The sequence below is a fragment of the Macaca mulatta genome, chromosome 14 (assembly GCF_049350105.2).
Source record: "Macaca mulatta isolate MMU2019108-1 chromosome 14, T2T-MMU8v2.0, whole genome shotgun sequence".
Taxonomy (NCBI): Eukaryota; Metazoa; Chordata; class Mammalia; order Primates; family Cercopithecidae; genus Macaca; species Macaca mulatta.
Genome location: NC_133419.1, coordinates 86,214,753 through 86,230,600, shown reverse-complemented (window position 1 = coordinate 86,230,600; position 15,848 = coordinate 86,214,753). Strand labels below are relative to the sequence as shown.

General features: G+C 38.3%; 2 protein-coding genes across 2 annotated transcripts in view; one reads left to right on the top strand and one right to left on the bottom strand.

Moving 5' to 3' along the window:
* Nucleotides 1–8,715, bottom strand: part of TMEM126B (transmembrane protein 126B) — a gene marked incomplete at its 3' end in the record, with an annotated part of 38,966 nt that extends 30,251 nt beyond the window's left edge. The window contains 5 exon segments of the mRNA NM_001267027.1: nt 2,030–2,413; nt 2,663–2,774; nt 4,160–4,353; nt 5,534–5,655; nt 8,629–8,715. Coding sequence (NP_001253956.1) covers nt 2,230–2,413; nt 2,663–2,774; nt 4,160–4,353; nt 5,534–5,655; nt 8,629–8,709 — 693 coding nt within the window. The 5' untranslated portion in view covers nt 8,710–8,715.
* Nucleotides 8,716–9,791: 1,076 nt separating this feature from the next.
* Nucleotides 9,792–15,848, top strand: part of DLG2 (discs large MAGUK scaffold protein 2) — a 2,228,225-nt gene continuing 2,222,168 nt past the window's right edge. Inside the window, exons 1-2 of the mRNA XM_077964104.1 lie at nt 9,792–10,088; nt 10,555–10,709. Coding sequence (XP_077820230.1) covers nt 10,691–10,709 — 19 coding nt within the window. The 5' untranslated portion in view covers nt 9,792–10,088; nt 10,555–10,690. The remainder of the gene's footprint in view (nt 10,089–10,554; nt 10,710–15,848) is intronic.

The window sequence follows — 15,848 nt, the reverse complement described above, 5'->3', positions numbered from 1 at the left end:
GTGGATTATCTTTGGTGGACTTTTCTAATCTTCTCTACAGAAGTGCTAGACTGATAACTACAGACTAGGAAGAGGACCATAATACTTGATATGCAGCAATAGCAACAATAATTGCTGCTGCTATGGTCTAAATGTTTGTGCCCCTGAATTCAAATTTTGAAATACTAACCCCAAGGGGATGGTATTAGGTGGTAAGGCCTTTGGGAAGTGATTAGGTCATGAGGACAGAGCCCCATGAATGTGGTTATTGCCCTTATAAAAGAGGCTCCAGAGAGCTCTTTTGCCCCTTCCATCATCTGAGGACACAAGAAGGCATTACCTATGAATCAGAAAGCAGGCCCTCATCGGACACCAAATTGTAGCTTCCAGAACTATGAGAAATAAATTTCTGTTGTTTATAAGTCACCCAGTCGATGCTACTTTGTTACAGTAGCCCAAGTGGACTAAGATAGCAGCTAATACATATAGACTTCCTATGAGTTGGGTACTGTTTTGATTTACATATATTAACTCATTTAATACAATACTTTGAGACTGAGTACAGTTTTTATTCCACATTCTATAGATAAGGAGACTTAAGTGCAGAGAGATGAAGTAGCTTATTCAAGATTATCCTGTTAGTAAGTAATGAGGCCAGGATTTGTTCCTTGAATGGAGCTCCAAGCTGTACTTCACACCTTCTGCACATGTTGCTTTTCTTCACTGGCTCACCTGGCTTCACCTTTGGGTTCAGGCCCAGAAGGTCAAGGTTTCCCTAATTTCTCTTTTCAGCCTCCTATAGTCACTTTGACAAGTAGTGCTTTCCTAAGCTAAAGGAAATATTGATTGCCTTGCCAGCTTTTTTTAATTACAAAGACAATCTGAAGTCATGGAGTAAGGTACAAATCTATTTAGCTTTCTGGTGGTAGGAGAGGTGAACTGAAGTCAACCTTGTTATATTTCCAGGATTACCACATTTTAAATCTCAAAATGAATATGGTTATGATATGGAGAATGCGATGTACAGTTCCATTCTGTAATTCTTCTCATCCATGTTCATTTTCTGAACTAAGATAAATGCGTAGCTCAGGGATGCCTTAGCAGACTCTAAAGAAACATGCTGTAAACTCTTTAGATTTTAAGCTTCTTTAGTGACAAGCACTGAATCTTTGTACCCTTGGTGCCTATCTCAATGCATGGCAGATAGGCACTCAATAAATATTCTTTCTTGGAAACAAGAACTGAAGGTTAAAAACAATTTCTTTGAACTATATGGTGAAGACAATTTGTAAATGAGAAGATAGTATCAATGCAGAGAAATGGGCTATGTTATTCCCATACCTTCCTTAAGAACTTCCAATTCCTCCTTCAAAATTTGGCTCAATTGTTACTTTTTTCCACCACAGCTTCCCCTTCTGCCTAGTTAACAAGCATACCCTCAGTGCCCTTACAGAATTATGTGTATACCTCTCAAATCCTCTCATAGTGTATGTTCACACTTCTTATCCTCCTCAATTGAGTTCCTTCTAGGTAAGGAATGTTCATTTTCTTTTTTTTGTTCATATGGAGTTCTGCTCTGTCGCCCAGGCTGGAGTGTAGTGGCGCGATCTCAGCTTACTGCAGCCTCTGCCTCATGGGTTCAAGCGATTCTCCTGCCTCAGCCTCCCAAGTAACTGGGATTACAGGCATACACCATCATGCCCAGCTAATTTTTTTGTACTTTTAGTAGAGATGAGGTTTTGCCATGTTGGCCAGCTGGTCTCAAACTCCTGACCTCAGGTGATCCGTCCGCCCTGGTCTCCCAAAGTGCTGGAATTACAGGCGAGAGTCACCATGGCCAGCCAGAATGTTTATTATATTTAACACAGTGCCTGAGAAATAGCTCAATAAATGTTTGATGAATGAATGTATAGCTGCACAGATGAGACCTTGAAGCCCAAACCCATTTCCGCATACAAAAAGGAAAGATGAAACTTTTATTATTATATTTATTGATACTGAATATTTATTATCTGTTACATACCAGGCAAAATGGACACACCATCAGGAGATAAAACTTGTATCTTACATGTAAGATGAAACTTATATTTATTGATTGAATTATTGAATATTTTTTGAGTATTTGCTATACCAGGCAAAAGGCACAGAAACAAATTATCTGTTCAGTTACTTTTAACTCTTTCAGCAATGCCTGAGTCCTCTTTATAAAAACTTCATTCTGCTAAGTGAGCAACCATTCATTTTTTTTGGTTACTCTTCATGTATAGTTTTCTCAAGTGTCCCTTCAAATATTGCATAATGGTATAGACCATTTAATATTCCAAACATAGTCTGAAAGACTAGAGGAATCACCATTAATTTCATTTGTGTTTGACAAAGCCTTATCCAATGGAGTAAAACCCCTCCTTTTGGTGGCAGTGGAACGGTATGATACCTAAAAAGAAAAAAGAGTTAATCACTTCTTCTGGATATGAATGCTATTAGAAGTTTGTTGACTTCTCCTAAACTGATAACTGCCTTTCTAGGTCTATAATGTAGAGAGCAAAAAATTAAAAGTTAGCTATCTGAAATACCAAATGACCACATTTTGATTCAAATATATCATAGACAGCTAAAGAAAAAAGAGAGTTTATTAACCTAAAAAAAAAAAAAAAGTAAAAAAGAAGGAAAAGGAACAACTTACTTAGTTGCCAGACGTCCATTTTTAGTAAAAGCCAAAGAACTGGGATAGAAAACACCACAAACTATGCCGATCAGTGAACTTCTGAAAACACAGTTTTCCTTGCTTATATTTTCTGGAAAACAAAAGTAAATTTGGTTTTCCTTTAAAACTCAAGAACTATTAAGACAGTGTTGTACCTCAGAGTAGTTATCTGCACTATCCTCAACCACAACTAAACCATAGAAAGAATATCAGAAATTCAAACTCTGTGGCATATAACAGGCTAAATGCAGCACATTTAAAAAAGTTTTTATTGTACTTTATCACATAGAGAATTACCTCTAACATATGTGGTTGTTGTAGAAGCTATTTTATTTTTTAGAGACAGAGTCTCACTGTGTTGCCCAGGCTAGAGTACACTGGCATGATCTCGGCTCACTGCAACCTCTGCCTCCAGGGTTCAAGCAATTCTCATGCCTCAGTCTCCCAAGTAGCTGGGATTATAGGCGTGCACCACCACACCCAACTGGTTTTCTATTTTTAGTAGAGACTGTGTTGGCCAAACTGGTCTCGAATTCCTGACCTCAAGTGATCTGCCCGCCTTGGCCTCCCAAAGTGTTGGGATTACAGGCATGAGCCACCATGCCCAGCCAGAAGCAATTTTATAATGACAGAATACTAAACTAGCAGACCAGACCTGGATTCTAGGTTAATACATTTTTATTATCTACTATGTATCAGGAATGTGCTAGGTGCTAGGAATACAGTGGTATATAAAAGACACCTGATCTCTGATGTTCTGGCCAGTTTACAGTAATGAAAGACATGAGATAAATATTTAAATAATTATAAGTGTACACAATACTTTGAAGATAAACTATATAGAGAATGTATCTAGACACCTAATGTACAATGAGGGAATCAGAGGTCTCCCTGGGGAAAAGATACTTAAGCAGGGACCTGAAGAATGAATGATGGATAGAGGCTCTATCAATTACTAGTTGTGAAACTCAAGGTAAGGTGAAGGGCAGGAAATAACATTAAAAGCCCATAATATGACAGATATTGTGGTAGTCATTTAACCTACAGTATCTTTTAATTCTCACAAAATCCTGTGAGGTGAGTACTATTAGTCCTAATTCATAGATAAGACAAGGGAGGCTCAGAGATGAAATTACTTGCTGAATGTCACAAAACTTAAGTGGCAGGAGGTAGGATACTGAAATGATGTTTGTTATATGCCACAGTCAATTCTTTTCCCAGTATGTTGTTTATTAGTGTACTTGAACATGCCTCAGTTTGGGTTGCTTGCTTATCTACAAAAAGAAAAAAATACGATTTACCTCATTAGGAGGACTGTTGCAGGGATTAAATACGACAAGGTATATGAAGGGACTTTGTAAACTGTATAGCACTATATAAATGTAAAGAATTATTATTAGCAGTAGCAACAGCATCTGTTAATCAGTAACTTTACTTAGACAAAACTACATTATACATTAGTGAATTTAAATTCACCTGAATACAAAGGATCAATTACAAGAAGCTTGTAAGTAACTACAGTAGACAAAAATGGAAGTGTAGCCAATGATGCATATGTTTTCAAAGCATCGTGTTTAACCTTGAAGCAGCGTCTGAACAGAAAGTTTGAGAATATTCCAGAGAAACCAGCTGTTGTTCCAAATGACGTCGTTTGATATATATTTGGTGTCCTAATAGAAAAAAAGAAAAATTCAGTTCACTGTAACATTGAACTTAATGGATACAGCCTTTCCTAAAAAGTTGTTATTGCATATTTACTCAATATGAAATACTTCTTGAGCACTTACTATGTGAAAAGTATTTTCTAAGTGCTTAAGATAGGGCAGTAAACAAGGCAAAAGAAAAAAAGAAAAGGAAAGAAATTTCCCACCCCTCATAGAACTTGTATTCCAATGAGAGGACATGATTCTCTTTCTGAGAATATTTACAGTAGTTCTAAAATAGAGCTCTTTTAAATAATTTTGGTCACAAATAAATATAAATATGCTCCAATGTAGCCAAATTTTATGAGTTACCCAAATCGAAGAATACCTTTCCTGCAACTAAAAGATTTACTTTGCTTAAGTTCATCTAAAAAAAAGCTATTTACATTTGGTTAGGCCTTCTATTTCTGCATTAGTCCCAGATACATTTAAAATAATTTGTCCAAGATTTAGAAAATTTCATCCAAAAAAATCTGATCTAGTTTTCTTATTCTTGAACTCCATTCATTTAAACGTCAAAATGGCCAGTCTGGCCAACATGGTGAAACCATCTCTACTAAAAATACAAAAATTAGCTGGGTGTGGTGGTACACGCCTGTAATCTCAGCTACTTGGGAGGCTGAGGCAGGAGAATCACTTGAATCTGGGAGATGGAGATTACAGTGAGCCGAGATTGTGCCACTGCACTCCAGCCTGGGTGACAGAGTGAGACTCTTATCTCAAAAAAAAAAAAGTCAATATGTTAATGTGAGACTGTATTTATACTATGAAATCTGTATTCCCTTTTGCTGTACTAAGTACTGTGGCTGAGATAATCAATCCTTAACTGATTATAATTACTCACCAATTAAATATAAGTACCCCCCCAATGATTTTCTCTTACTTTTAATTAAAATATATTTACTGCACAAATGTTTTAGCAATACTTTTGGATACTTTTTAAGAAACAAAAGAAATTATCCACAATCCCAAATATTCCAACAAACCACTATTTTCATCTGTTCTTGTTTCCCTCATTCTTTTTTTTAAGGATGTGTTCTTCATAACCAACTCAAAGAATAGGATAACAAAGAATAGGATCTCAGAAACAATGGCAATACAAAAGACTTGCAAATAAAATGATTTTCAGCCTGGGTATTTCTCTTACATTTCTTTTCTAAGATAGTCAAAATTTTTTTCTATGATTTCTATGATCATTGGTCTTCTGAGTTTTGCATCTTCTAGAGAAGGACTGGGTTGACCATGCATAGATGCTGTCATCTTGACATCCTGGAAAAAAAAATTCCAGAGCCATAATAGCTAATGATATTCATATTACATAAAACCTTACAGAATTCTACAGATTCAGATTTGAAAACATTTACAGTTTAGTAGTGTGCCAGGTACTGTGTTGTCTGCTTTCACATATTTTGTTAATAATTCAATCAACATTTACTGAGCTCTTATTATCTGTTAGACATTGGCTTTTTGTTATTATTTTTTATTTTCTTGCTAAACATCCTACAACACACAGACATTGGCTTTCTGATTCACACACTAACTTGAGAAATTGGTAGTATAATGATTATCTCTATACAGATGAGAAACTGAGGGTCTGAAAGGTTGGCTTGCTTAAGATTTAGTTTAGAGGGATAACATACTGATACTGTTTCTGTTTTCCTCTCTCCTCATTCTGAGAAGGCAGTCAGGCCCTTTGTAGTTGTCCTCCTAGCTCTTCAGGTGGGGAGGTGGAAACAATGGCTGCTTATTGACATCTCTATCCTCAGTTTCTCATGAAAGACTGAGTTCATTTTGGAAATCGTGTTTCATTTCCTAGAGAGGTAGGAGAGAGCAGGGATTGCCTTGGAGAACAGTGAGAGAGAAAAATCAGAAAGAGGGACACTGCTTCAGGAAGGGAACAGGCAGTAGATTGTGGCTACTACTTTGAAGTACATAAATTACATAACCAGTTCCCTATTACCACCTGTGGTGGAAGCAGAGCCTTTGCTAGAAATGATTATGTAGTATAGCAGAGACCCACACCTGCCACCACACCTGGCTAATTTTTGTATTTTTACTAGAGACGGGGTTTCACTATGTTAGCCAGGCTGGTCTCGAACTCCTGACTTCAAGTGATCTGCCTGCCTCGGCCTCCCAAAGTGCTGGGATTAAAGGCGTGAGCCACCGCGCCGGGCCCCAGAGACCCACAGCACTGGGCTCCTTGGTTGGAAGGTTCTTGTGTCCCAAGTGTGATGAACAGACAGCTGCCAATGTCAAGGGACCATGAAGACTTGGCCAGTAGCATCTTAACAGAAACTAGAGAGATTAAAAAACAAAACAAATCAACAACAACAAGAAAACAAACCCTGCACTCTCAGACAGGATCCTTTCTGAATGTTTTGCTCTGGGCAAGACTCTAGAGTTTCTGTGAAAAGTCTTAATAACATTTGTTAAATCCAAACATGTAGTTGCAAATGTTTACCTACTACAGCAGCCAAGTGGAAAGTCTATTGCCGCTAAATTCACTGCTTTTTACTTTTTTTCCTCCAGATTAGCCAAATAGCCTCTTTACAAATGTACACTAATCTCAATTTTAACGTTTATATTGAAGGCAAATACTAAATCTCAAGGTTAAGGAGTCCTAGACAAGAGGATTAGAGGGGATAAAGCATAATGAATACACAAAATACTTCATAAATCAGTGGTTCTCAACCTTCAGCATGCACAAGAATCACATGGGGTATTTATTTGAAATGCAGTCTCATGAACTCCCTCCTGAGATATCTGGATTCAGCAGGAGTAGGATGAGGCCTAGAATCTGCATTTTAATAGCACCGAGTGCTTTTGATGCTGTAGTCAATGGACACATATTGAATATTACCGTAATACTCATTTGCTGAATGAGCGGTATGTACCAATCCTAACTATAGAAGGGCCAGTTGATTATACACGGCTCCTGGCATCAACATACGTAAGTTATGAGCTTCTTTGAACCTTCTTATGGCATTACACAATGAGTAATAATGGACCAATTTCTTTCTCTGCATCATCGCAGAATTGTACTCAATCTTTTTCTGTAACATTTCTGGAGAGGGCAGGGGGAAAAAAAAGTAAAATATTTTACAAATTACAATTTTTCAGTGACTAGACTTACATCTTTTTCCTCTCCTGGACACCCAAATGGAAAGTATAAGGGATAGTAACATCTAAGGGAGATTCTATACCTAACCCATCTATTGTACTAAGATGGCAGATGTCAATAACATGAGTAACCATAAACCTTACATAAATTTTTGTTTTGCTCTCATCCAATTCACTGAAGTCCTCCACCTTCCACCAAAAACAAAAAACAAAATAAACTTCCAGGCAATATCTTCTACTAATCTCCTACCTAGTCTACACCCTAAACTCTCTATAGGGAAAGCAGACACCCAGGATTATGATTACAGGATAGCAAATACTGAAAAGAACACAGGAAATATTATTGAGTGCTTAAGCTTTGCAAGGCACTGTCAAAGAATCGACTGCTTTCATTACACCCCTCCCCTCTTAAGGCCACTCAACTAGTCACCACGCTTATACCAGTAAGAGTGGATTATAGTTTGCAAATCATTTAACGGTTTTGTAGTGCTTTCATGTGTATTATTTCACCTAATAATACATTTTTCACCTAATAATAAATTTCAACTTTAGAATTTTATTCAGTATTCTCTCATAATTTAGGGAGCACCTGGTATATGCCAGGCCTCCGAGTAATCAAGATACAGTCATCCCATCCTCAGGAATCCACAATGTAGTGGGAGTTCAGAACAAAAATGCTGGCAATTTAAACACAGAATGAGAGAGTGACATAAACGAAAAACCCAACAACCTAAGAAAAGGCAAACTTAATCTAGCCAGAGGAGGCGTGGGAAGGCTTCCCGGAGGAAGTGACATTTAAACCAATATCCTAAAGAGAACAATTTGGCAGGGGAGTTGGGACGGATAGAAGCAGGGAAATATTCCAAGTTGAAGAAAAAGCCTGTGCAAAGGCCTGGAGACAAGAGAAAACAAACCGCAGATAATGAGTACTAGAACTTAGGTAATCTACGTTCTCTCCGCCTCTTTCCACAACAGCTGGAGACTTAATCGACTGCTCCTTGCATGGACTTGGGGGCTGTTTTAACTTTTCAAATCTCCTTTAAGTGTATCATCTTGGAAGACTCTGCCAACACTCTGAAGCTGCAGAAATCACCCCCCATACCACTTCGGATTTCCGCCTACCTTGGGCGCTTCCTCAGTTACCACCGGCACCACACCTGAATCCCTCAGCTTGGCCCCAGCCTCATACCCGAACACCGCCATTTTGATGGCTCACGTGATTTGCTGGTGGGCGGGAAGTGGGGCGGGTTTACGGCTCATGCCTCTCGCTTGCAGCCCGGGCCCGCCCCCCTCAGTCAAAAGCCGCGCCCTCCATCCTGTCTGTGATTGGGCGCGGTGTCTAGAAATTAGGGCCACTTATTCGCTTAGAGGAGGTCCAGGTGCCTGTGGGTCCGCCCCCATCGCCAGCAGAGTATTTCCTTCCCTTGCTATTTGTCAGTTTAGCTCCCTGTTTTCCTCGCGTCTTGCGGAGAGGATGGGGCGGCCCAAATGCTGGAATGTTACTGCGCTCCTGCCTCTCCTCAGGGCACCTCTGGTAGCTGGGAACTAGCTGCCTGCCCCTTTCAGTCCTTGAGGGAACTCGCCCCTTTGCCCTGGCCCGTGTGGTGTTAAAGCTCTGTTTCTCGGGCACCTCCTCCTCCAAACCCCCAACCAGCCGCCCAGCGCCGTCAGAGCAGCCCCGACTAGCCTCCTCCCCTCTCAGCCGTCTGACTCCTCTCCCCAGTCTGTAGTCCCCTCAATTTCCATCCTTTAGCCCCGCTTGGAAGGAGACAGGAGAGAAATTTGCCCACTACCCCCCGAGAAGACCCACTTGTCAGTCGTGTCTCAGGGTGGGGGGCACTGCAAGGCCTGGCGCTGTTTTGTGCACGTTAAATGCCCAGCAGTATCTCCCAGACCGGCAACCCCCGACCCTCCAGTCTCCATGTCTTAGAGAAGCCAAATTCGAGAGTTATATAATTTCTAGTGCTGCTGTTGCTCCTGCCTGAAGAAACACTTCATCGCGTGGAGGGTGCAGGACATTTCAGTGCTCTTCCCTAAAAGAACGGGGCTTGGGCAGGGGTGGCCAGCGGTGGCAGAGAAATGTCTTGTCTTTTCTGCAAAAGGAAGGTGGGTAGTTTGAAGAGAGATTGAGAGAAAAGGATGTGGATGTGAAAGCCAAGCAGCTGCACTTTTTCATTTTGAGGAAATCGCGGACCGTTTGCATAGCTTATGCTTACATGTCTAATACTACTACGGCGTCTCTGAAAACACCTTTGGGGGAAGGTTTGGCTTCTCTCGAAGTCTCAGTGTTTTTCCTCGCCGGATAGGGAGCTGCTTGGATGCGAAGAGATGGCATGATGTGAATGACTCCAGTGTGAAGAAATCTGCTTCGCCAACTCATCCTGCATCAAGTGCCCATTGAGTAGCACTGTCACTTTAATGTCTCCATGCCAAGGGATTGCTTTCCTTTTTTTTCAATCCTCTCTGTTAATACATGGGAGGATCAGAATCAGAGGTGCATTAAGGATCAAGCCTGGGGGCTTGGAGAGCACAGAAGAAAAAAATGAAAGTGACAGCAAGCTGGATTCTGAGTTACTGAGGGGGTGAGATCCGGAACTTCTGATCAGTAAATAGAAGGGGGCCTTTCGGTGTGTGTTCTGCCACAGAAAACTGTTCAAACTCACCTATCTTTTTAGAGACTGGAGTCAAAGAGGTTTTTAAAAGTATTTTTTGGGAGGTGGGGTTAAATTTTTCTCTACATATTTGAGGATCTTTTTCATCATGTTTCAGTTTGACCATGTATAAAGTAATGAGACAGCTGTCTAAATTTGGTTTGTGCCTTAAATGAGTTAGTCATTGAACTTCCAAAAATGTTGCTGCCTGAAGAGGAATTTCAGTAACGTTCTTCATGTTTACAATAATTTTCCCAGTTTGTAAAAACAGTCTAAATATTTTCTGAACATTGAAAAACTTGAAAAACTAAAAAATTACGTTTCTGTAAACTCTGTGGGCGGTGTAAAAAGTTTAGTTGTGGAAAAAGTACATCATTACTTTCTTTATCTGACATAGAAGACTCAGCCTGGATTTCAAAACTGAGCAGTGAAGTGGTTTGCAACAGTTACCTGGCTCTTGGCCTCAAACCAGCTGGATCAAACTGAGACCTGAAAAGAGATCTTGAATTCTGTGGCAGTGGAAAGACCTAAGAATGCCAGTCAAGAAGAAAGGTGGGCTATGAGGTTGCTATATAATATTTCTGCCTTTTGTTGGTTCTGGTACTTGTAATTTAAACTATATTCCATTTGAGAGTAAAATTTTGCTTCAGTTTGGGGGAAATTTTTATTGTAATATAGTTTCAGTGGTACATAATTCAGTAATATCTTGCTAAAGTAAAAGGAAGTAAGACTATAGTATTTATTGATAGATATTTACGATTTCATACATCAGGTTGTTTATATCACCATTGGTAATAAGAATAGATTCAGTACCGCAGATTTGGAATCTTCTCTAGCTTGTTTTCTTAGCTTGTTAAAGGTTGCTTTTAAGCGGTCTTTAAAAAAACTTGTACAGTGGAGCTCTTCCTCATGGGTTTAATATTTATCAAGCTAATTACAGAGTTGTGAAAGGTAGCAAAGTAATTTCATTTGCACTGAACAAAATTATAGCTTTATAATTTATCTTTTGGTTAAAAATAATTTCTTATTTGGATTTATTCTAGTGTAAATCTTCACTTTTGTGATAAAGCACAACTTTCATGACTATTGTGCTTTTCCAGATATATGCATTATCCAATAACATGATTGTCAAGTTCCCCATATGGGGCAAACTCCTGTTTTTTTCTCCCTCCTCAACAACTTTTATTATTGGAATTGATCAAGATCTAGTGAATTACTGAAGCATAGTTGATTATAATCCGAACTTGGGGATTCAGTTTAGCTTAGATGCAGCCCAGGTTAACATTGTTCCAAAGGATCTTAGTTTGGGATTGTTTTTGTTTTGTTTTGTTTTGTTTTGACATGATATGGCAGGTGAGATCAGCTGTAAAGAGTTTCTCAAGAGTTTTGAATCAAAATTTATATGACATCCTTGAACTCTGCTATACTGGACTAAGGTAGATCCAAATGTTGTCCAGTTACGTGAGTTGCTACAGTCTGAAACTAAAGCTCTGGGTGAATTGCAGGTTAAAGTGGAACTTATCTCTGCATGGTGTTTAATTCTTCTACCTGTGGATTTGTTAGGGATGTTGAGGAAAATTATAATCACTGAGATGCCTCAGTGATTATAATTTTTATCCAAGCTGATATTTACCTAGAACTGTGATTTCTGCACACTGGGATTTAAGATTGAGATTGTTTCCTCCCCCTGCTGTTTCTAATAATTACCACTGACAGAAGTAAACTCTCTATGAGATTTTGGAGCCACACCTGTCCAGACCAGACACAATTGGTTTATCGAGAACAAGAATGGTTTTGGGAGTGTAGCCAATAAACGATATGGCTCTTTGACATATTTAAGTTGATGTGTGTTTTTATTCTTTCTACCATTTCTCTAGACAGTTTCTTTTGGATTACCTTATTTTGAACTAATAATGGAATTAAACACATATGTGTGTGTGTGTGTGTGTGAGAGAGAGAGGAAAAGAGTGAGAGGGAGACAGAATGGGAAGAGGGAGAGAGAGAGAAAGAGATAAACGGTATATAGGAAGGAGGAGGAGGAAGCTCAGTTGATATTCTAGATATAACTTAACTAAGCAGGTTTAGTTAGAAAGTTTAGGACTTAATGTTTCTAAACCCCATAAACTGAGTTTCTTAAAAGTTCTTCCTTTTAAAAAACTGTTACAGAAATTGCTGATACATTGCTGAAATTATAATACTTTAGAAGTATTCCTCTCCTCCTTTGCCTACTTCTTTCTCTCTTCCTTTGCCTCCCTTCCCTTTCTTCTTTCTATCTTCGATAAATTGACTGACAGATTGAATTTTTAAAGGAATCAACAAGTTCTAATTAGAAAAACAAATGTATATTTCTATGATACCAAAGTATATGTTATATAGTTTTCCTTATAAACTGATCTAGAGAAACAATGTATCTTGCTTTTAATCTCTTAAAACTGTTAGTATTATGATACATATTCTTGAATATTGTAGACAACTAGCCAAACAAGTTATAATGTGTGTGTTATATTTTTCATTGGCTATGCTTACTATCTCTACTGTTTACCTAATATAAGAACAGTATTTTTAAGTTTAACCTAGATTTATTCTGCAGGGATCACTGTCCTCTGTCACCTTGAGTCTTTTTCTCTCTTCATTGTTTCATGTGGTAGACATGATGAAAGAGCTAGACTTAATGTGATTCTAAATAATAACTATCCCCACTGAGCTAAGTGTTTATTCATTGTTGAACATATTCTCATTAAAGTGTGAAATTTTCATAAGATGGATTTTCATTTGGTATTTATTTAGTATATTGTTGTCAAAGAGAGAGGAGATTCTTTTATTGATACCATGCAACCATGGTGGGAATTGGGAATGGGTGTGACATCTCACTAAGCCCATTTCTAGGTGCCATTCTGGACTGCTCTTGGATAAACTGAAACTACTGTTCCTCAAACCCCATGTTAACTGCTCGTTTGCTTTATGACATTACTTTCTACTTCTCTCACTCTAGTCTCTTCGCATTTTTACAGATCTCAGTTTTATCAACAGAAGGCTCTTCTGTTTCCCTGTTGGATATTTTTTTTTTCCTCAACAGTTGCTTTTCATTCAAGATTCTCTTATCTATAGTAGTAACTGGATTTGCTCCCAGGTGAGCCCTTGGGACAATCTTGAACATATTTTAATTTGTGAAAATTTAGGACCAATTCAGGATAAGTTGTATTAGTATTCTCTGATATGATGCAAGACCATAGTGTGTTATAAGGGTCTGTTTTAACAAGTCTTCTTGAATTGATCTGATATGATTTCCTACTGGGTTAATGTAAGAAATAAAAGTTAATGATAGTTATGTCATTTCTTGTGTTTTACAGCAGAAAGTTGCTGTTTTAAGGATAAAAATGTGCTTTAACAGAATTTTCTAGTACAATGCAGCTTCCTTTTTGAATAGCTTTTTGTTTTCATTGTCATTAAATATGTGGAAAAAATCAATGCCTTTATTACTTTAAGATAGATGTTCATTTCATTTCGGTGTTTTAAAAAATTGCCCCGTTACTGGGCACAGTGGCTCACGCCTGTAATCCCAGCACTTTGGGAGGCCCAGGTGGGCGGATCATGAGATCAGGAGTTCAAGACCAGCCTGGCCATCATGGTGAAACCCCATCTCTACTAAAAATACAAAAATTAGCCAGTATGGTGGCGTGTGCCTGTAATCCCAGCTACTTGGGAGGTGAGGCAGGAGAATCGCTTGAACCCAGAAGGCGGAAGTTGCAGTGAGCCAAGACTGTGCCACTGTACTCCAGCCTGGCAACAGAGCAACACTCTGTCTCAAAAAAAAAAAAAAAAAAAAAAAAAAAAAAAAAAAAAAAGTCCTATTGTCTTCTGAGCTTCCTTTAAACTAGTATAGAAGTTTTATTTATATGACCCTTTATTTCCTTTGAATTCTTTTTTTTGCAATGGTTCTCAGTGATATAATGGAGTATATATATAAACATATTTTTTATCATGTACTGAAAGCTAAGTCCTATCTTCTTATATGTGTATGTTTTGACATTATAGCTTTCAAAGGAAGCTGAAGAATGTTGTGTAATTGGAATCTTTTTTTTTTTTTTTTTTTTTTTGGAGACAGAGTCTTGCTCTGCAGCCCAGGTGGGAGTGCAGTGGTGTGATCTTGTCTCACTGGAACCTCCGCCTCCGGGGTTCAAGCAATCTTCTGACTCAGTCTGCTGAGTAGCTGGGATTACAGGCATGTGCCACCATACCTGGCTAATTTTTGTATTTTTAGTAGAAATGGGGTTTCACCATGTTGGCCAGGTCGAACTCCTGACCTCGTTATCCACCCACCTCGGCCTCCAAAGTGCTAGGATTACAGGCATGAGCCACCGTGCCTGGCCTTAGACTCTTAAGACATGATATTGCCATATATCTCATAGGCACCCTTGAAACTGAGATTACTGTTTCCTGGACTCACAGTTCTTTAATGATCTCTTTGCTTTTGGTTGGCTGTATACTTCATAAATATGTCATTTCTGGTTTTTTTTTTTTCCCCTCTGGGGAAGAGGACCTTATGACTCTCCTGTTTATTTTTTCCCTATTCAAAGTTTTTCTCTTTCGTTGTTTCCTGCACATTATGGCTTAACTTCTGGTTTTATAGTATCTTACTAATTTACATTTGCTTTTCATTATCTGGGTATACTTTCTTTTCATCTCTAGTTTTTCTTAAGTTCTTAAAATATTTTTTTTTTCAGAGGCAATAAGGGGGGAAATATGTATAGGTATATCTCAGAGATATTGCAGGTTAGGTTCCAGACCCCTGAAATAAGGCATGTTATCACAATGAAGCAAGCTACTCAAATATTCTGGTTTCCCGATGCATATATGCAATATATTGTATAGTACGGTATGTATGCACTGGGAAACCAAAATGTTTGTTGTATACAGTACAGTATATACTATACTATAGTCCATTAGGTTCATAATAGTGTTATGTCTAAAAACAATGTACATACTTTAATTAAAAATATTTTATTGCTAATAAATGCTAATGATCCACTGAGCCTTTAGCGAGTAGGAATCTTTTTGCTGGTGGAAGATCTTGCTTCAGTGTTGATGGCTGTTGACTGATCAGGGTGATGATTGCTGAAGGTTGGGATGTCTAAGGCAATTTCTTAAAATAGGACAACAGTGAAGTTTGCCACATCAATTGACTTTTTATTTTATGAGAGATTTCTCTGTAGCATGAGATGCTGTTTGACAGCATTTTACCCACAGTAGAAATTCTTTCATAATTGGAATCAGTTTTCTCAAACCCTGCTGCTGCTTTTTCAACTAAGTGTATGTAATATTCTAAACCCTTTGTTGTTATTTCAAACAATGTTCACAACATCTTCACTGGAAGTAGATTTCGTCTCAAGAAACCACTTTCTTTGCTTATCTGTAAGAACTCATTTATTCAAGTTTTATCATGAGATTGCAGCAATTCAGTCACATCTTCAGGCACATCTTCTAATTCTAGACCTCTTGCTATTTCCATTGCATATGAAGTGACTTCTTCCACTGAAGACTTGAATCCCTCAAAGTCATCCATGAAAGTTGGAATGAATGTCTTCCAAACTCCCATTAATGTTGATATTTTGACCTCCTCCTGTGAATCAAAAATGTTGTTAATGGCATATAGAATGATGAATTCTTTCCAGGAGGTTTTCAATTTACTTT